General features: G+C 38.9%; 1 protein-coding gene across 9 annotated transcripts; it reads right to left on the reverse strand.

The window, feature by feature from the left end:
* Positions 1-7: 7 nt before the first annotated feature.
* On the reverse strand, positions 8-21,584 carry slain2 (SLAIN motif family, member 2). Of its 9 annotated transcripts, XM_081379014.1 has the most exons (12): positions 20,827-21,584; positions 17,187-17,329; positions 8,470-8,640; positions 7,560-7,730; positions 7,033-7,374; positions 6,777-6,917; positions 4,080-4,160; positions 3,809-3,835; positions 2,756-2,794; positions 1,945-2,152; positions 1,825-1,856; positions 1,507-1,670 (listed from the first exon to the last, which is right to left on the reverse strand). In XM_081379014.1, the coding sequence occupies exons 1-12, from the start codon at positions 21,282-21,284 to the stop codon at positions 1,642-1,644; spliced, it is 1,842 nt and encodes a 613-aa protein (XP_081235140.1). In that variant the 5' UTR covers positions 21,285-21,584; the 3' UTR covers positions 1,507-1,641. The 9 variants fall into 9 exon arrangements, with proteins under 9 accessions (XP_081235142.1, XP_081235144.1, XP_081235147.1 ...); XM_081379016.1 differs by lacking the exon at positions 3,809-3,835 and having other exon boundaries at positions 8-1,670; XM_081379013.1 differs by having other exon boundaries at positions 1,635-1,856.
* Positions 21,585-23,033: the final 1,449 nt, after the last annotated feature.

The following is a 23,033-nucleotide window of genomic DNA, read 5'->3' on the forward strand; positions in this document are numbered from 1 at the left end:
CTTCAACTTTTATTTGAAATGATTTAACGCAGGGGAAACCGAGCATCATGTTTGTGGAGATATAAAAGTCTTTACCAAAAAAACAATCCACAAAATGTTTATGTCATGTACTCATGACCATACCAGGCTCAAGCATCCCACTAAGTCTATCTCAGCACACGGAGGTATCTCACCGTTTAATAAATAAGCCTCTTATCAGCGCATAGTATTTAGTCATAAATATCAAGGGGCTTTCAGAACGAACATACCTTTGTTACAAAAAAGCAAATATAAATGTTATCAAAGCAATTACAAAAATCAAACAAAACGAGCAAGAAATGCAAAGAACCCTGAAGTAAATAATATTGGCAAAATAAAGCAATTGGCACAAACAAAAAAATAACATTTGTAGCAATCACAGAATTTCATAAATTATAGGCACTCATTTTTAAACAAACTTGCTCAACCTCAATAATATGCTAGTGTGCAGCAAGATGTTCAGGTGGCGTTGCCATTCAGTTACCCCATTTTTAAAAGGATATTTCACCCAAAAATGACAATTCTGTCATCATATACTCACTCTCAAGTTGTTCCAAACCTGTATGAGTTTCTTTCTTCTGTTGAACACAAAAGAAGATATTTTGAAGAATGTCGGTAACCAGACAGTTGATGGGCCCTTTTTTTTTTACTATGGAAATCAATGGGGTCCGTCAACTGTTTGGTTACCGACATTCTTCAAAATTCATACAGGTTTGGAACAACTGGAGGGTGAGTAAATGACGACATCATTTTCATTTTGTGGTGAACTATCCCTTTAATTCTTTCCTTTTTATCAATCATTTCACTCTGAGAATGACAACAAATTACATGATCAGGGATATTCCAAAATTAATAGTACATAAGCACTACATTTCACCCACACAAGCACAACTTTTTATGACCCTTGCCACAGAGATATTATCACTAGGACATCATCTGATGAACAAAGTTTGACCACACAACAATTCACCCAATTTGATCTCAGGCTTTTATATTCAACGAATTTCCCATTTTCCAGTAAGGACATACAAACACAATTCATGAAATTTGACTTGATCTTCTCACCGATCCATGTTTACTTTCGAAAAGAGCAAAAGGATCAATCCCGCGGTGTATCCGAAGGCTCAAACTAAATACGTTTGTTCAAAAACTCTGAAATGCATCCATTATTCAGACATTTAAAATGCTTTGGAAACGTAGCTTTGCAGTTGAGGTTTCACAATGACATTCAGAAATAAAGATACATACATATATATATTTTTTTAAAGACCAAATACTGTGTGAATAATCTTTGAAAGAAACATTTTAAATAATGATTTCAAATAAATAAGAGGTCACATAGATATGAAAGACATTCTGACAGAATGCAATTGCCATGTGGACTCTGCGTTGCCATACAAACCTTTCCCACGTGAGCCAAAAGTGAAGGTCAATTTGCACAAACTAACAAGGGTTCGCCACTAATGTTATCACAGAGAAAACAAGTTCTTCTGTGGTGGGTTTTGGGGGATTTGCAAGCAGGATAGTGCGTTCGAGCCGTTTGCGGTACAGGTGCTGTTTGGTTAGGTGAGGGCGAATCCCTTTCGTATGTTTCTTTGGCATTCTGTGGCGTCCAGTCTGCCTTCAACATCTATCCTGCTGGGATGAGAGCTCTGAAACGTCAAATGAAAGAGGACAGAATCATTTGTTTGGAAGAATGAGTCTCTTGTTTGTGGGGGTTAAAGACGTATCTCTATAAAGTGCCTGGTTGAACTGATTCTAGGCATGCTCAGTAGCAGCCTTCTCTCCAGCTCTCGTCTCTCATACCGCTATACGTCCTTGGAGCTGGCAGAGCAGACCTGCGGAGCAAACCACACACTCACTCGGTATGCTGGACTTCAGACGCTTATTATTTATCGGTATCGAGTCACGAGAAGCTGAGAGTACCTGCGCACTGGCTGGACCAGTTTGCTGCGAGGCACTGGTAAACCTCCTCCAGCATTGGTGGCGGGGCGGGGCAGGCCGCTGCGGGGCGGGGCCATGGAGCGCGTGGGCGTGGTCGTGCCTGAACCATGATTGGACATGACCTTCATGGGCTGACGGAGAGCCAAGGGAGACGGGGCTGCCGGAGTCCGCAACTTACTGGAAGAGGGCACTGGAAGAGAAGAAAAAACAAATCGTGAAGATAAGCGGGAATGACGGTTACGGGACAAGAGTAAAGGCAACAGATGGAATGTAAGGAATAAAACATTAAAGACTGAATAAAAGAAAGTGCTTTTTATTCAGTAGTTTATCTTCCATTAATATAATACCTGATACAAGCCATTCAAGGGACCACAGTCATGAGTTAATGGGAATGGGGTTAAAATGACAAAAAAAAAAGATGGATTCAACCCTAAAAACTAAAATAATGCAGTTAGACATCTCCAATTCATAAAGCTACACATTAAAAACGACCACGCTTCTATGCAACACGCAGAAGACCGCTTTCCACAGTCACAGAACATTAATGACATTCAACACAAAGCTGAAAGAAAATCAAACTAAAAGAATGGATGGATTAAAACAGCCTTGATCAACTAGTGTTGTTCACAAACATTTTGCACAATACTAGTTCTACAAATGTCCCCTTGTTGCAAAAATGGGGTAAAAACACAAATCACAGTACAAACACAATCTACCATTCACGTACACTTGCACAACATAAAATATCACGGCACTGAAAAGCTTCATCATCATCATCAGTGTATATACTCACTGAAATCTGCTTCCTCTCCGAAGCAACACGAGAGAGGAACTGGGTAAAAGATGGAAAAGAGAGGGGTTGGTTTGCATCCGTCCCAAAGGCTGTCGAATTGCTCAGGACTCATCATGTGTTTCTTTTTAAAGTGCAAGTGAGACTAAGTGACTTTAATGCAATCAAAGTTAAATAAATAGTGCATTTATAAAATTGCAGAGACCGGTGTCTTCACAGACTACTGGAACAGTTGGTTATGTGACAACTTTCAAGCAGTTCCATTTAATAAAAAGATACCAGAAGACCCTCAGCATCCCTCAACATACAATACTGCAAAGCAGCAGCAGCATTCACAATTACAGATGAACAATCGGCCAATCAGCCACTCCCAAACAATGTACAACACAAACTACAAACTGACACATAATTCAATCCTGTTCAATCTGGACTCAATGCTGCGAGATGACCTTTGTAACTGCCGATCGACAGACGTGGCCTTTTTAATGACCAATATATATTATTTTTATGCTTACATGACCAATAACCAATGTGGACCTGTTTTTAATTAATTTGACACAATTACTAAACTGTCAGTAGACTACAAACAATAAAAAAAAAAACCTTAGAGACAGACTTAGCCTGGGAAAACCCAGACAACTTCCGGCAAATTTAGATTTGCTCTGCAAGTAGTCTGGCAAAGAGCTCATTCAAGCCGATTTCTAATCCGTCGAAATCGCGGCACCAATCAGAAACGTTGGGGCGGGCTTTACACGATGACGATCGCTCTGATTGGTTTTAGGTCTATCCAATTGTGCCCAGAGGCATTTGAGCGACGTCCGTTGGTGACGCCCCTTTGGAAATTAGTTATTAATGAAGTTTTGCCAGACCATAACTCAGTTACTACTGAGAATGGTCTGGTTTTAACCAGGCTAGACATATTTATTATTATTGTTAATACTATTGTTCATGGAAACATCATCAAAGTGGTTCGTTTCCTCAATTTAAGCCTAATTGCTTTCACACCAAAACAGTTTCAGAGCTAAAAATCCCCTTCATAACTTTTCCCAAACCTACCAGGTTGGTATGCAATAAAATATTCTCCTGTAATAGAAACACAGCAAAAAAAAAAAAAAAAAAAAGGGAAAACAATTTAAGCAAATCACTCAATTTGAATCCAGACCCCTCTTTTCAAGCAGAACTGGATGTGATTTCTGAGGTCAGTAAACAGCGAACTCTAATGTTGAGTTCATAAAAGTGTCAAAACGCCATAATACTTCCAGCACTGTCTGGTAACTTGGCTTCACAATGCTTTAGCCGTGTCTGGGTGACCTGCTCAGTGCATTACCTCGAAGAGACGTAGGGCTCTGGAGTCTCTCTTTTGGTTTTGGGGAGGAGCGCGCAGGTGCTGAGAGCCTTTGTTGCAACGCTGAGATGAGAAATAGGCAGACATTACGTTTTGATACAGGCTAATCCGAGTTCAGCCGTCCACCTCCACCTGCAGGCACTTAACCTCCAACCAGACCTGATCCAGAATCAGCTTTAACTGAATACTTTAAGGAGTGCCAAGGAAAAAACAGCCAGCCGGGATGGGGTTTAATTCAAGGCAGAGCCATTCCATGCATGGTTAAGACGGAAGACCACTTCTAACCAGCCACCAGAGGGCGCCACAGTCAAGAGAAAAACAAGCCCTGGGCGAAGAACAGGCAAGGGGCAGCACTAAGCCAAGAGTGAATCCAACTACATCCAGACGACCAGCACCTCGGCCAAAAACAAAGGGTGTGAGGAAGAGACAAAAGGCGGAGAGAGAAGGGGAGAGGCAGAGCATGCTAGGCAGGAAGGACAGAAATAAAACAAGACTGTCTATGTTACCGAGGGAGAAGCCTGAAGAACTCAGAAATACTAAGGCGCAATGTGTGAAATCACTTAAGCAAGCTAATGTCTCTGTCTGTGCTGTTTAAGAGATGGCCGTTTACCCCTGGGTACTGAAGAGGATATTCATTTTTACTCCCCCCTTGTTTGAGAGACAGACCACTGACAGAGAGAGATCCTTATTCGTTGACTTGCATGCATAAAATGATTCAGTCTGCTGTCATGTTCTGTTTTATAGGGGGCCAGCTGCACTTCTTTCACTTTCGTGCTGGTTGTGATGCCATGAAATGCCAAATGGGTCAGCTCATGAATATTAAGTTAGGTTATGCACACAAAAAATGAACATTAAGAACATTGTTGTCAAAATTTGCAATAGAATGCACGTGCAAGAAGAACTGTTAATGGAACCAAATGTCATTCTATTTTTTATTTTTTTTTAATCAGAACTAGTCCTAAATAAGATACCGCTGTCGCTTTCTACCGCTAATGACAAAACCACAAGCATTTAACATTAAAAATGACAAATTCTAGTACTGGATCACTACACTATATAACATTGACTATGATATACACTATGTCATATCAAAACTCCTGCTCAAGAATTGGATAAATTCCTGTCGAAAGCTATGTCATCCAGTGATAGGGACAAAATCGGCCATAGCAAAAATGACATTTGATGACATTAAATGCTTTAAGACTATTGAATCACATGGCCTATGTGTATTGGCATATTAGAAAATCTGAAATGTTTTATCCTACTCAACTTTAGTGTTCCTATGCCATAATCAACACCTTGAAGACCCATAATCTGAAGAAAATGTAAAATTAGCTTTGAATAGTAAGTTATAGGGCTTTGTTTAAAAGTCAGTCAGGCTTTTAGAGGGAATGCCAAGATGCCAATAAGTTGTGATCTAAGAGAGAGTGAGAAGATCAAAGAGCCTCATCCAGCAAGCCAAGACACCAGCGCTGCAGTTAAGAGCACGACGTGAACATGAGTCAGAAGCACAGATCCACAGCCAAGAAGTACTCCATCTCTGACAGTCACAAAGAGTCAAATGTTACCATATATAAACATTTATGGACAAAATAACATTCACGATAAATACTGCATGTGCCGTTTACTAAATGTTAAAAGTTCTGTGTGTGTGTTCATTGGCTGATGTGATGCATGGGCGCCAGTGGGTGCCCACACTCCATTGCCCATAACTGCTGGTCTAGGATCAGTCCATAATAATAGCATATTGGCGAAACAGATTTGGCAAACTATCTGGTGCATATCTGTGTTTGCGCTTTAAAGAGCGACAAAGGTTTCTATTTACAACACGTTTTGCGGTGTTGAGCAATGTAGCCAATCACAAACATTCGTTTATTTCTTGAACACATTGGCTAATCAGAGGTGTTTAAGTTGGCACTGGACAAAAACTCCAGCGTTCTGAGAGGATTCTGATTCTGATTCTGCATGCTCACAAATCCTCATTATAACAAAGTGTAGACATAATATAAATGTCATTGTGCAATCGGCTTCATTTGTTAGAACAGAACTTTGTGAGATTGCGAAGATCTAAGATGAGTGACAGCTTTTTAGTGATTATAAACAGAAGCGCTCTGCGCGCTTAAATCCTGCATACAGTGTGATTGCCTTTCTGTTCAAATTAACAGTGGTTTGTGAACGTTGATGCTTTAAAAAAATTATTGAGAGCGTTTATGCTGGGACGTGTAGTTTGTGTGGCAACATGTATATGGAAACTATTACAAGGAAATTTTGGAGTTTTTAAAGAGGGAGAGCATCTCAGCCTTGCCCTGGAGTTGGTTCACCTTTTCGCCTATGATTATCAACCAAACTAAAACACATATTTGTCCAATAAATGTTGTCGCGAGTCGCTCTCTCGCTGATATACCTGATGATTTTGGAGTTATTTACATAAAATGCAATTTATCATTGTGTAAAAAAAACAAAGCACAAGTTTTGTGTCAGGTTGTTATGTTATAATGCCAAATATAACGGTAGAACTACCTGTATTTACGACCCGCCTGAGAGAGAGGTTCCCGAATCTCAATCATTTTTTGATTGGATAAAATGAATGGAGAATATCTCGCGTTTTCATATGCTCTGATCCCGTGGGTGCTCGAGCCCTATGCATGTATGAGCTGACTGATGTGTCTGTACACTCACTGGCAGACTGACTCTGATGTCTGGGTGACCCTCCGTTTGGCACTTGCAGGTTTGACTCACAGCTTCTGCTGTTTTTGACCGGCTCTGCGGTCGGTCCAGAGCTGGATCGTGTGAGGTTAGGGAGACTCCGCCTCAACTTTTCTGCCCACACAGACAGAAAGGATGGAGAAGCCAACATTTAAACAGACATTGTACATAAGTTTCAGTGTTTTAAAGTGAAATAGACCAAGTGAAATGTGACTGGATGAAGATCTACCTTCATTCTTAATGGTATTTGTCTGGGTATCGTGGCCCTGCAGAGAGTGGCGGGGCTGCTGAAGGCGGCTGATGATTGGTTGGGGAGATCCGCGGCTGTACTCTAAAGAGCGGGCAGGTGAGCGAGATCGGGGCGAGTTTCTGGGGGACACGCGCGGCGAATGCCGAGGGGAGGGGCTGAAGCGGTTGACGGGGGTGTGGAAGGAATGGTGGACCGCCTCCTCATCATCATCCAGGCTCTGTGCGTCCAGCTCCTGGTCACTCAGAGTTCCTCGCCGCAACGACTGACACGATGAACCAGAGCTACGACGTGACGCCGTTGCAGCATATTCTTGCCTTAAACCTAAAACAGGGAAACATAGATACACTTGAGTTTAAATCTCAAAGTGCCCCATTTGGGCATTTTTTATTCACTATTAGCACTGTTTATCATCCATTTCAGTGGCATGATAATCAAATGTATAACAATAACTGTTGAGATTAAATGCAACACAAAATGGCACTTGTTAGAGAAAAGCTACCACTTACTCTCCTCCTGCATGCGGGCGAGTATCTGCACGTCTGTGACGTCATTGAGCTTATACGTGGTCGATGAACCGACAGAGTCTTCGTCCATCTCTGATGTGCTTAACTCACTGTCTACTGAGGACTGGGGGCTCACTGCCTGTGCGTTCCTGTCAGCCGATCCACGCTGGTGACCTACACACACAATATTTACATTCAAAAATGCCTAAATAAAATAAAAAAAGTGACTTTTTCTGTGTTAGTCATAAGAATACCTATAGATAGCACTGGATAGAAATTGTGCGTTTTCTGCTTAAGTCATATTGAGTGATAAAATAGCAGCATACTATTTACTGTATACTGGACAGCATATACTAGTCAGTGGTTACATTAACAGAAAATATTCAATTTTCAGTACATTTTAAGAGCTCTTAGCCAAATGACAATGAGAAAAATGCTTCCATGCAGAAGTAACAAATACATATTTAAGCAAAGATGTCATGCGTTTACTTTAATGATTAGTAACACACTAAAGTAACAGCAAATGAATAAATAGAACTTGTTAGTCATCCATGAGTGACATAATGACTGTAGCACAATTTCTGAAACTGATAACCATTTATTAACATGTAAAAGTAGAAAATATGTAACCGTAGTACGCTACACTGTTACCAAACAGCATATTACATTGAGTGATTGGTCTAATCATCATATTGAAAGTAAAAAAATTCATTTTTTTATTATTCATCTGCAATCATTTTCCTGTTATCAGTGTAAAGCTGCTTTGAAACGATCTGTATTGTATAAAGCGCTATATAAATAAAGGTGACTTGACTTTTTATTCCAATTTTGTCTTGCAATATGTCAAGTAGATAAAAAAAAAAAAGAAAAATACATGTGGAATAGAATAGATTTGGAGTAATGAGGCCTTTACCTGCACTGCCAGGCAGAACGAGTTGCTTGACGATAGGCACTCTAGATGGAGTTGAGGACGGGGAGTTGAAGCCACTGCTGTAGGGACTGTTTGCCGTGTATGTGCCGTACGGGCTTCCGTAGCCCACTTGGGGACTGTAGGAATTGTTATATAGACTCCTCCGCTTGTTTGCTGCAAGAGAAATAAAATAAAAAAATAGTAAGGGCACTTAAGAACTTCCTGTTGAACACGAAGAGTAATGTAGTTTGTTTAAACAAACACCATTCATTAAAAAGTAACATTTCAGACCACACCAGCTGTTATCATTAGGATAAATAAATAGGCCACTTATATGACATTCTCCAAAACAAAAAAACAATAGAGGGTCATATCCCACCCCCCTCCAGTACACTTACACAGATGCTGTTTTAATGCACGCATGTTTACGCAGACATGCACAATATGGTTCACAGTGTATTATGCATCTCCGAGAGTCAATTTAAGCATACGGCATGGCCAAGTCTAATAGAGAGTGTCATTCTGGATCCTGGTGGAGTGCACTTGATCGCAAACAATACAGCCTATTCACAGTCTAAGAAGAGTACAATGATGCATATGCACACACACACAAGAGCCTTACTCAGTCATTTAGTGGATGACAACGCCATTGCCATTACCATCCAGTCAATTTTCTCTCTCACTCTCTCTCTCACACACACACACACACACGCACACACGCACACACGCACACACACACACACACACACACACACACACACACACACACACTGTAGGCATTGTAGAGTAAAGCAGCAGCATGAATCTATGGTCTATGATTCAGTCATAAGGTCAAACTCTAGTTCAGCTGCAGCAGTCAGAATGTATTGCGGTTAAAGCTTTTGGCACAACCGACGGCTAGAGAATCTAAAGTCTGCATATCAGCCAAGAAAGAGACTGTGCTGTGTCTCTCAAGAGCAGAGCATAAATAGAAGACACTTCAGCTGCTCTCCCTGTGGATATACTCTCACATGATTGCTCATCACTGGACCCCTAGGTGTGTGTGTGTGTGTGTGTGTGTGTGTGTGTGTGTGTGTGTGTGTGTGTGTGTGTGTGTGTGTGTGTGTGTGTGTGTGTGTGTGTGTGTGTGTGTGTGTGTGTGTGTGTGCTGGAAAATTATATTTGAAAAATCCTATTAAGTTAAAAAATATGAAAAATTACTAATTAAAATACTTCTACACCTTTGTGTATTTGCTCAGTAAGAAAATATAAAGAAATAAAATAGATGAATATATTACAGTATAATATAACATTCTTTTTAGTGACCTAGAAATAGTGAAGAGATGTAGGCCTAAACATTTCTTTATCATAATCTTTAATACTTTAAAATTTATTTATTTCAGGTTTAATAAATAATTGTTTTTATTGTAATATACATTTTTATAATAAATTTATATATAATAAATATATAAATTAAATTACCTTATATAAATATTTTACCTACAGCATTTCAATATGTGAAGAAATGCCACAAAGACTTCCATGAACGTTCTTCATCTGAAAATTCTTCATCGTACTTCTTGAGAATCCAAATCCTTAAACTTATTTTATTCCCGGTTTAAACAAAATAAATAATTAAAAGATTGCTTTATTTGATTAGTGACCTAGAAATAGTGCAGGATTAAAAGAATTTGCTCCTTTATAACAAATCTAAAATACTTCACAATTCACAATCCTTAAACTTTGTTTATTCCAGGTTTATTAAATAAATATATCTTATTTAAATATTTGAAGGTATGCCACACAGAGACTTCCATTAAAATGGTCAAGTTTTGAACCAAAAGCATGAAGATTAAATGACTTGGTGTTACTTAAATTACTAAATTGCAACACCATTTGGCTGCTGAAGTTTTAAATCAGATATCCTGTTAAAACATATTTTGATAATTTAGTCTTTAGGAAAATATTTGGTAAAATAAAACACAAAATCCTAGTTTTATACATGTTGTATCGTTTTATAATGGCAGCACAACTATCTTGAATATGTTGTAAATATTTGAATGCACAGCAGCCTTTAGTGTGTGTGTGGGTGTTTGTGCAGCTGGACACTCACAAGGTCATTACAGCACATTTCCTCAGACCTACTCTTTCCTTGCCTCTTTCCATGGATCCATCCACCCTCTCTCTCTCTCGCTCTCTCCTCTCTAATGACTCTCTCCCCCTCCATTCCTGCCATCACTCAGTGCGCTTTATTCAAAGAAAACAACAACATGCCTTCTCCACTTACTTCCTTACAGATCAGGCACTGCACTGCATTAACACCACACCATCAGCCATGCTTACACGCACACATGCACAATGCTTGAAACAGGGATGTGTGTGTGTACTGCACACAGTTGAGAGGAATGCTGAGAATGGCTGGTCTTGGATTGAGACTGGAGTAGATGACCTCTGACTATTGACAGTTCTGTGTTTGTGTGTGTATGTGTTAAAATTGAAGCCAAGAGCGGAGGTCTGTCCTCATTAAGCAGGGACTAGAAGAAATGAGGATTGACACAGAGCCCGGATCAGTGATGCTGAGACCGCTCTAAGCCACTGACACCAGACTGTAAGGACATTAGAATCAAGGACATTACCATCAAAAGTCAACAAAACACATCAGATACAATGCTAACTACATGCTGACTAGACGTACGAGGTGGAGGATCATTAATACGTTACAACGTAGGTCCACAAAAGTGTCTGAAATTCATTATCTAAAACTGTCTCAAAGTGTCATGCGTGTTTTTCAGCCTTCAAACAGACAAAAATAGATGTGCCCTTAAAACCTAGCCTGAAACAACCCAGTTCAGACTTTTGACTACAGGCTTTAAGTGTGGTCCACATAAAGCTCATCCTTTCCCAGAATGCTGACTCAGGCCATCTCGGATTAAACAACAGAGCAGAAGTCATTTATTTCTAATGGAGAGTAGCACAGGAGCTGCATGCACTTCCGAACATATTTGTATGCAGAATTCTGGGATCCAACTTCAGCTTTGGGAACTTTTGCAGCTAGACTGTATGTGACCACATGACCGGATTTGACGTATTCTAATCAAAGCTACAAGCGCTTACCAAGATAACCAATATTTTTACACTTAAATGTTAATCTATGTGTGGTGATAAATAATTATGTGCGAAATAACTCATTTATAATAATTACATAACATTTTGGTGGGCATTTGCTTTGTGTGGATATATTCATGCATTCATTAATTTTGCCATGGTAAATAAGCAGAGGGTAATGGCTGCTTCACAACAAATTTGAAAGTTCCATGCAACTACTACTAATGGACTAAAGCTGAATAATAAAAGTATCATCATTTTTAGAGCTGCTTTACAGCACCAAATTTACAGCACCATTGATCATTATTTCCTGTTTGTCACTGTAACGCTGCTTTGATACAATTTATATTGTATTGTATTATATTAAATTATCGGCCAAAAATGGCAAAGTCCGCCAAAAAACTTTTCGACATGAAATTTCTCTGGACTTTTTTACTTATTTAAAATAAGAAATTAATAAATAAAATAAGTCATTTTCAGTTTCGGCCCAGAATTTTCATTTCGGTGCATCCCTAATATAAATAAAGATGACTTGATTTCATAATGACATGTAAAGAGATCATGGTTTTTCTGAAATGGGAAACTGATGCTACCAAAGACGTTTATCTAGGAAAGCTGCATCTCAGCCAGAACAGAAATACACTAAGTCTTTTCCATCTTTCAAAATGTCATTAACTCCATAAATGTGGCCGAAGCGAGCAAATGGCCGTTACGTTCCAGTCCATCAGATGGTTTGGCTCAACCATGCTCTTTCCACCAGCAGCACACCACACCGAGAAGACTAATACTGGCTTTGTGTATCTCGAAGACAGAAAAAGCCAAGAAAGAGAAGAAGGGGAAATGAGGACAGCTAATCGGTCATAACTCTGGTGACTGACTACATCCATAAACTGCAAGAAGACAAGTTAAACCCCAGAGATAATTCTGACACTGAAAAGATGCTTCACTAACTGTGCTTTTTATCTGGACTAAATAGGCTAATAAGACGGCAGAGCTCATTACAGGAAATCTGGGCTGTCTGTCAGGAACAGTGGACAGTCTACATGAAAATGAGGCTGTCCATCAGACCATATGAACGTTTTTTTTTTTTTTTTCAGGGTTGGGGGTGGACGAGAAAAGGAGAATATGTGGGAGAGAGTTCTGTAGAAAGGAAAGGTCATCAGAGCAACATGGGCTGTTTCAGGACAAACACAGACACTAAGGGCATTTTCAGAGCTGTTTGCTTTGTTCTGAATCCGGGACTCAATTTGTTACAATGTTGCATTTTCTTATTGGTTCAAAATGTACCGAAATGTTTATGAAATTGGTCAGTTTCCTCTGCATAATAAATCAAGATGGATTGACAAGTTTGCTTTGCGAGCTTATTGTGGCTTTATCTGTAGCTGTCGTGACACATGCAAACACATATAGAAAACGTAGCAGTCATTCCCACTCTAACTGATTATATTTTTAGCTATATTTACTAATTTATATATATATATATATATATATATATATATATATATATATATATATATATATATATATATATATATATATATATATATATATATATATATATATATATATATATATAGCGATTGTTTTGGTGCGGATCCGAGTGCAATTGCTGTGTTCATATATACCTAAATTAACCAAACTAGGGGATGATCCAAACGAGCCAGGTGTGAAAACGCCCTAAGATACTTTGAGAAAGAAAAGTTCACAAACAGCAGCATGAAGAGCCATAGATGACATGAAAGAGACAAAGAAGGAAGACAGAATGAATGCAATGATGTTGAAAGTGTACAGGATAAGACCTGACAGATCTGTAGAGGAAAATGGAAAAGGCAGAGTATAAAGGAGAAATGGCAACAAAAAAAGAGAAAAGAACAAAAAGAAAGATATCAACAGGGAAACAGAGTGTACTCCAAACAGGATTGCAATAGCGGATTGGATTGCAGGGGCAAGTTGAGGTTGCAGCTAGAGAAAAAGACACACCGAGAGAGAAATGAATGTTCTTGGCTCAGGGGAAAGTGAATCTCTGCTGTACCCAGTCATAAGGAGGCTCTAAAGGCTGTAAAGAACTTGCTGAATCACTGCATAACAATGTTCAAGAGTATAGATAACACTTCTTATTAATACAGACAGTACACTTTGGTGTCCTTTTATTGTTTTTAAAGCACAAAAAAAGCACAAATTTAGAGGTACAAACAATGAAAAAGATATATCTCTTAGATATGTTGATAAACTATTATTAAAATGAGTTCATTTCTAACAATATAATAAAGATATTCAGTTATTTGTAAATAATTATACAATTAATTATTAACTTATTTTAATTACCAAAACTCTAAGCAACCCAATAACCGCAAGATTTTCCCCATAAAAAAAAATAACATTCTTTAAAATTGACATCCAAAATTAGAATTGCTAATTTTACACAATTTAGTGTTGACTGCATTTGTTTAAACTATATGTCAGGAAAGATCACTTGTACTCTTTCTATCAAATCTCAGCCTCTCCTTTTGTCCTCGTGTCCAGTGAGTTATGTAACCATGGTTATGACTACAGCCTTATGGAACTGTTTGCATTTCTGAGGGAAGTGTAAAGCCCTGGAATGAGTTACCATGGCCGGGAAAACAGACTCACCAAACAGCAGACATACTATAACAGATCAGCTGTCTGAAAGTTTTACAATGCAAAAGACAACCAATTTGTAATGACCAAATTGCTTATTCACAAGCTATAAAGTTTACAGCAGCTGCGTCCAAGCTCGGTTTCAAAATTTAGTGAGCTGCCTAGCCATATAATACCTTTTCCCAAAGAGTACATCTAGCTTAAAAGAGTGCTGAGTCAGACTTTTCAACTTTCTGGATGGAATTCATCAATGTGTGCACACATGTCCGTCTCTATTTTACTTTCTCACATACACGCAGATGCACTCCACAGAGCCGGTTCTGAAGAGGGCAAAAGAGAGGCATAAAAGAAAGAAACAAGCAATAAGAGAGAAAGACAAAGAAGCTAAAAGGTGTGCCTAACAGGATAGAGATTTGACATGCATCCCACACATCTGCACTGGCTCTCTTCACTCTCTTGGCAACGGCTCTAGGGAATTAGCGATGCCTCAGGTAACCTAGAAACCGCAATACACACCCGACACACAGTCAGCATGGGCTGAATGCTTGCTATCAATAAGCTTTACACAGTCGGGCCGTGGATGAGTATATATATATTTTTATTGAAAGTGTTTTGATAATATATATATATATATATGATATTTTATATCACCAATATATGGGTGATATTCTGCTGTCTGCTCTGTGATGACATTATGATGAGTCCACTTAAAACAATGACATCATACACCAGTTTGTCTCGCACAATGACAAGAGTGATTCACACCTGGCCCTGTTCCAAATATGAATCAAATGCAGCCACTGCAGAATGGATCTTTTAATGGAAAAATCTGATCTATGAACAGAGTCCTCTGGAACGATTCCCATGTCACTCAGTGAACTGTAGGAAATGAACCAGGAATGATCTTTGAGAGAATCACTCAAAAGGACTCTGAAGATCATTTGCTCTGTCTCTAGACTTTCCTCATTGAAGCAATATAATAAAAGTAAAATATAGGTGTACATAAAAGTGTGATGTAACAGTATGTCAGTGGGTGTTGTAAAAGTCAGACAGTTGCATGTCAGTAAAAGCAGTCAGTGCCTTTCTATAGAGAGCTGCTCAATTTAAGACATGTCACATGGGCATACCTGACTAAAAACAGCAATAGCCTTCCTGACTACGAATAAGACTGGGGGGAATCTGCAATAACTCTTCTTTACCTATAATTAGAATAGACACGGACGGATGGTACACAAGACACGGCCGAACGTGCAAGGATTTATCCAAGCAAACTGCCAGGCCACAAGTTGAAAAAACATGTTGACAGACTGATCACAGCAAGGAAGTGGGGATGGGAGAATCAGAGCCAGAAATTGAGTTCAATGAATGGGTAGAGGACAAAAGAGAGAGAGTGAGAGAGAGATGAAAGGAAGAACGGAGACTGAAAAAGAGGAAGCGATAGGTTAGAATAAAATCAACAAAGACAAAGGGTTTAAAGAGAAGGCAAAATAACCTGTGTGACAGTTTCTATTCAGCAACAAAATACTTTTTTTTTTTTATAAAATGTGTAAATATGTATACATTTCAGATTCTAATGCAAATTAAAAAACCTACTTAGATGAATAGTTCACCCAAAAATAAAAATGATCCCATAAGGGGCTTTCGCACTGGATAGTTATAGAAACTAGCCATCTGGGTGGTTCCCCGAGAACTAATGGTTCCCTTAAAGGAACATTTTCCTGGTTGTATTCGCACCGCCAGTAGGAACTCTGAAGTGTCGTAAACCACGCTTGTTGTTGTGACTTTTATTTTGACGACACGGCAGACATTTATTTTGACAGTGCTGAGAAAGCCAGAGCCTGAACACACAGTACTCCTATTCTCCTTCTTCATTAGTTTATGATCTGTCTAACAGTCCTGTCAAATACGTTATTAGATGCATAGAAAGTAGACAGTATATGAAAAGGTATTAGCGTAAACCGTGTGGTTGATGTCCAGTGTTGCAAGCTGAGCAGAAATACATAATCCTGTTTGACTTGGTCCCCTCAAAGTTGCATTGGATTTTCTCCTTAGCGTAATGGTTGAGAGGTCCATCTATTACTGTTTTCCATGTTCGTAGAGTTAGTTTGTGGAGTAAATATATAGGCTATAATATAATGTGTGTGTTTACACAGCTTTTTTTTTTAAAGTGCTGGTGTTTCGTGTGCATTCAGCCAATCAGCGTACACTAACGTCACTGGTAGTTCCTATAGTGCTGGGTCAGACCCTACTGTGAAGTAGGAGCTAAATGAGTTCCTTCAAAAGGAGTTCCTAGAACTAAAATCATTCGTAGTTCCTGCGGTGTGAACAAGGCAAAATCAGGGTACTTCCGCCAATAGTTCTAACTAAGAAAAGGTTCCTCGGGTGCAAAAACCCCTATAATTTACACACCTTCAAGCCATCCAAGGTGTCTTTCTTCTTTCAGCAGAGCATAATCAGAGTAATATTAAAAAATATCCTGGCTCTTCTAAGCTTTATAATGGCATTGAATAGTGTTTTTGAAGCTCCCAAGAATATCCATCCATTGTAGAAGTAATCCTTATGACTCCAGTGGGTTAACGAGTGCCTTCTGAAGCAAAGCAATGGGTTTTTGAGGTCACCCTTCAGCCTTAAGAACTCAACTCTCTTGTGATCATGTACACAGCCGTTGCCGGAAACCAGTGATTACAGTTTCTAAAGTTTTAAATATGGATATTTGTCTTACAAAAACCCATAGCTTTGCTTCAGAAGGCACTTATTAACCCACTGGAGTCGTAAGGATTACTTTAATGATGGATGGATGCGCTTTTTGGAGCTTCAAAAACTCGGGCGCTATTCAATGCCATTACAAAGATACGGAAGAGCCAGGATATTATTTAATATAACTCCGATTGTGTTCGGCTGATATAAATTATGGGATAAATTATGAGATAAATTTCAGTTTATATATATATCCTATACATCCTTTTAATACAACAGTGGGAGATATTACATGAATGAAAATGATGTGCATGTGGTACCTGACATGGTAAGGTCGAGCCTGTGTAAAAGAGAGCGTTTGGCAGACTCCATATCAGGACTGGGGTTATCCAGAGCCTGTCTGCACCACACGATGGGACTCAAGGCTTTCTGCAGAGGACTGTTCAATTTCGCCTCGTACAACCTTTAGAAACACAAGCTAGTGGTTAGTCACATGGAATAAATACTCTCATTAGCCTACATATCTGGCTCACAAACATTTAACCAAGAAACATGCTGAGTGGTGAAGTTTTGAGATGCCTCGATTAACAGTGGCTTATTCAGCAAAAGCGTGATTTCAGTTTAAATTAAATCTTGCATACAGGAAAACAACCCATTAAAACTTTCTGTCATCTTTAAGGTAAGGTGTAAACTGCACTCTATAATATTGTGCAAGCAGCTTTGCTTAGTCATTGAGACCTAAATTAATAGGGCCACATGAAAGCCTGGTGGAGAACTGTTCAGGTCAGCTGATCACAAGCTTGTTTACTATCTGCTAAATATGGCCCATATGACAACAACAGATCATCTCAAATTCTCAATACGACAGCTGTAGTGGAGAGGACATTTGTTAGTATTAGACGGTGATGTTATCAGTTAGCTTAAGTAAATTTGAGCATGTTTCTTGATTTGTGTACATGACTTCACATCCAGATAAGGGAATTGTATATTCTCTATTGATTCAGGTGATCACAAAACCCACAAACTAGTCAATTGACCCCTGATTTTGTTGAGGATCCCAAAACGCATGAATGTTACGGTTTTAAAAGATTAAATTTAGCGCTGGTATTAAGGCAAGAAGGTTCTGAACTGCCAGCTGTTGAGAATATAGGAGAGGAGTGAACAGTTATAACTGCAGTCTATAACCGAGTCTTGTTTTCTGGTCTAATAGCGGCAGCTGTTGCTCAGGATCACCTGACAGTAACAAGTGGTAGCAAAAGTGTTTTTTTTTTAACAGACACAATAAAGAAAACTGTATTATTAAAATGTAATTTAATCCTGATGAGTCACAAAGCGGAATTTTCAGCATCATTACTCCAGTCTTCAGCGTCACAAGATCCTTAAAAATTGAAGTCTTATTTGAAGAATATAAAGTTAAAAAGACATCACAAAAACAGCATTTGAAATAGATTTTTTTTGTAACACTGTAAAAGTCTCTACTGTCACTTTTGATCAGTTTAATGCATCACTCCTAGCCGAAAAAAAAAAAAAAAAAAAAAAAACCCTAACATTTTTCTCAAAGGCTTTTGATTGGTAGTATAAGAATATTGAGAAGTTCGGACAGAGACCAACTTGAGCACGACGCATCCTGGATACATCTCTCAAGTCAATGACTGTGATTTAATGGTGTTTGTCAAACAGGCTGACACAAACCATTCTGTTTATAGGTATGGCAGATTTATTTTTCAGGGCTGATAGCAATGCGGGATTGCAGTGTTGGTGGCAGAATCTGAATCCCTCACATAGACAGAGCATTTGAGCTATGACAGTGCTGACTGCTGCTTGATTGATTCAACACAATTATAAACACATTATCTTCTTATCTTGTCAACAGATTTGCTAAATGTGTGGTTTGAAACTATTTGTGACCTTAAACACCATTAAATAAAACAAGCAAACATGAATTCATCCTGCGATAGAGCTGGTAAGTCCCGCCCCTTCCGCTAACCCCACTGGACCTCTAGGTTGAAAAATCGTCAATGCAAGTGAATGGGAGAAAATAATTATTTTCTGGTCCCGTTTGAATTTTGCCATGAATGTGAACATATGTTGTCAGTGAATTTTTTATATAACTTTTTGTGTAAAGAATGCTACAATTTAGCAGGTAGAAGTTTGATACGGTTAGACTTTTGAGTGAGAGCACTTTGTGGACTACAACTCTTCGCTGCTTTCGACGCGTTTGAAACGTCAACACCACTAGCACACGGACACTAGCTCACGGATCCCGCTAAACATGGCTGTGTCTTTGGTGCACTTCACCGCCTTCTTTCAGGGAGAGGACAAAATCGTTGAGGTTGGCGAAAACCACGGGTAAGTCAATTTTATGGGGTGACGTCACATAGGCGACGTAGTCTTTCTCGTTATGCCTTTTCCACAACTGCTAGCCGAAGAATCATACAATATACTGTCAAACTCGTAACATGAAAAGTTATATAAAAAATTCACAGACAACATATGTTCACATTCATGGCACAATTCAAACGGGACCAGAAAATAATTATTTTCTCCCTTTCACTTGCATTGACGATTTTTCAACCTAGAGGTCCACTTGGGGTTTTACGGATGGGCGGGACTTACCAGCTCTATAGTCATGAGGAAGAAGATTAAATCAATTAGGCCTACGTATCCTTGTTGTAATCATGCATGACCGGTTTGGTTTGACAAGTACACTTTCTGTCCTACTAACTATTTGTAGTGGTAAACAGGTGTTAAGCTCACTGATCTGCTGGACTCCAGCTGTTGAAGGGATTTTACAGCATTTTGCTGCCACAGCAAGATATCCGACTAAACAGGATCGAGTGTCCGGATTACAGCATTCTGAGTCTGTGTACATTGACCTAAACCACAGAATCTCACAGACACTGATTAAAGCAAAAACAAACAACGGATTACACACTGACATCAATCCACACAAGATCAAAACCTGATAAGATGAAGCTAAATATGTCCATTTCAAATAAATGCTGTTCTTTTGAACTTTTTATTCATAAATCAGGTTTCACGGTCTCAAAAAAATTTAAATAAATGTTTACTGAGCAGCAGATCAGCATATTAGAATGATTTCTGATGTGACACTGAAGACTTGGGCAATGATGGCTACTGGAAAAAGAAAAGAAAAAATAACAAATAAATTACCTTTTAAAATAGAATAGAATAGAAAACAGTTATTTTAAATTGTAAGCTTAAGTGACCAAAAATCTGCATTGATCATTATTTTGAAATGGGTCATTGTATCAGAACTGAGGCACACCATCAGGTGACAACTACTACACACACTTGTTTACATTCAGTTGGCTCTTATTCATTTCAACAATATGAGATGAGTGGTTTTCTCATGTGATTGCACATCTCTGTATGGTTATTTCTCAAAAGCACTATTAATGTATTGCTTTAAAACGCAGATTGATCAAGTAATGTTCACGTTAGATGAAACAAATTAGCAATATAGGCTACAATTCAGATCATGCAGAAAATCTAAGGCCTAATCAGAAAGACATCTAGATGTAAATGTATCATTGCTGTAATGACATTGACGCATGACACAATGGCTGTCATTAAGCAGATTTATAAAGCACAACTTGATACTAAAATAAACTGAAGGGCGAATGAAAAGGACTCGCACTGCAAGACAGGCCGTGGTGCTGACTGAAAACAAGCAGTCAGCAAACTGTTGCTCCTAAATGCTCAGACATAAGACACTAATCATCAGATGACAGTCGTATTGCAGTCAATGCATTGGATAAACTAACCCCAGCTCTTGGGAGCAACAATGCATCAAGCGCATTCCTCCAAATGCGCGTCATTCTCTGTGGCGTCTGCACGCACACCTGTCAAACACATGAAGGTTGTGTGTTTGTGTGTGTGAGAGAGAAGGTTATTCCTCTGATCGGGGTTAACACCTCGTCCAGGCAGCTTACTCACCAGCTGTCCTCCTCTTCGTTCAGGCAATCCATGTCTTCCAAATCGAGGATCTCCACCTCGTCCAGCACTGAAGTTTCTCCGTCCTCGATAAAATCCAGCGAATCATTGTAATAAGACGCGAGACTAACATTCGAGGCGTTACAAGAAACGATGTCACTGTCATACCCTCCTCCGTAACTGCTGCCGTGATATGATCGCCTGGGGCTCAGCCGGGAGTTTTCCAAAACCCCACCATAACCCCTCGATCCGCCGAACCCCACCCCGGCGAGCCCCGCCACCGCTCCCGGGGAATCATACCCGGCGCTCACGGGTCTGGTGATCCCCGACAAGCCGCCGGGGGAAGAGAGCTGACTGGATCGGCTCCGAAGCTGCTCGTTCTGCTGCTCGAGTTTCTTTACTAAGTCTTGGAGCTTCCGCACCTCCAAGTCCGCGTTTATGTTTGAGTTGATATCCTCCATATCAAAAGCAACGATATGTCCTCGCGTCACTCGTGTCTGTTAGGTCTGTTCAAACTACAGCCAAAGTCAGCAAGTTCGCGAGCCTCTTTCGCAAGGTCTTTAAAGGAAGCACTGTCAACGCCGCGGCTCGAAAGTTATTAATCTTATCGTCGTCATCTTCTCCGGGCACTCAAACACACTGTAAGCACCGTCGCCATCTTTACTGTCCGCCAGTCGCTAACTGGGAAATCTTTTGAGAAGCTAGAGGTGAGACGTCATCACGTGTCTCAGCGGGGACGAGCACGTTTTGGGAGCGACCCTTCCCTGGAACCTGGCACGCGCACTTTAACTCTCTTGATAACCCTCTCGATAAATACACACTCGACTCGACTACACTATTGAAACAGAATACTTGTAGTTGTACTCAGTGCTTTACTTACGTGTTATTGCGGGGATTTCGCACGTTACCTGGACACTATTAAAACAGAATACTTAGTACTCTTACTCAATAACATTTCTAAGGCATTGTATAATACATTTACTGTACGATTTTATTTAGACATTGTACAAAGTATATGTTTGCAGGCTACTATTTTTTTGGTTTTTAATTTAGTTTTGGCTATAATTTATGGTTATTGTTGTAAAATCAACTGATAACAACTATTTGGGCACAAATATGGACATTTTTACCTTGTGAAGGGATGTCTCAGTCACTACAACACAAAATTGCTAAAGATTAACAAATTGACTTGATGCTCAGTCTATAAACAACTATATTCAAATGTCAAACAAGTTAGCTGGTGAATTTAAAAACAACAATTTCTTCTACTGCAGGTGCACTAATCCTATTGTATGAATCACAAATTAAGAAACTCATTCACTCAAATTTTCACTGCAGTTGCTGCAGTGAATATGGTGCAAAACACATTCACAAACCCGAATCAAAAATATGAAGTCATGGACAAATTTTCCACTATAACAGGTGCTCAGTTGTTTTGCTCCAAAAATACAAAATGGAAAAGCCATGTAATTTAATAATATTTTTTTAAAGCCCTGAGATTTTTTTGTAATAAATATACATTTTACTTGAAATGCAAAGCTCTAAAATATTTTATCTGGCAGAAATTGAGTAATAAATAAATAAATAAATAATATATATTTTTAAAATTCTGGAATCCTTAAGTATTTTCTTTAAGATATATATTTTTTTCTTTTACTTTTAAATATTTAAGGAATTTTTTTAATCATTTATTTTTCCACTAAAAATATACTTTTACTTTGAGGTATAGGCTAAATAACTAAATCTTTGCATGTTAAAAAGTTTGCATCTAAAATTTGCATTGGCTGTTTTTGAGATGCATTCTGAAATTGTATAGTGTCTTTAGATTTTTGTTTTCTGTTATGGTTTCACTTTCCAATGAAACAGAATTTCTTGATGTTTAATGGCATAACCATCTCTGACAGAAATCTTCTTATTGTTTGTGGGAAGAAAACTGATTTAAAAAAATAATATTTGGCCTTGTTTGGACATGTACCATATTTCCTCACAGCCCATCATTTTAACATAGAACGAATGGCATCAGCCAGAAGGACTGCTGCAAGCACTTCAGGATTTATCTTCTTGTACAGAGGGATAAATCTGGATTAGAACCTTAAAATGTTCACTCAGACCTACTCACGAATCCCTGGCCTCGACTGAACTTCACGTTTTTCCAGTCATTTAAGTTCCAGGTGAGCAAGACAGCAAAGCTAAGAGATTATTATTGTCCT

Source organism: Scardinius erythrophthalmus (genome assembly GCF_964197995.2).
Source record: "Scardinius erythrophthalmus genome assembly, chromosome: 11".
NCBI classification, from domain to species: Eukaryota; Metazoa; Chordata; class Actinopteri; order Cypriniformes; family Leuciscidae; genus Scardinius; species Scardinius erythrophthalmus.

Excerpts from the sequence above, each read along its gene's own strand:
- slain2 (XM_081379013.1), bottom strand. The coding sequence starts at position 21,284 with ATGGAGGATATCAACTCAAACATAAACGCGGACTTGGAGGTGCGGAAG. Across the intron at positions 8,641-17,186 it reads GCTCGACCTTACCATGTCAG|CAAACAAGCGGAGGAGTCTA; the intron begins GTACCACATGCA and ends TTTCTCTTGCAG. Across the intron at positions 7,375-7,559 it reads CGCCCGCATGCAGGAGGAGA|GTTTAAGGCAAGAATATGCT; the intron begins GTAAGTGGTAGC and ends TCCCTGTTTTAG.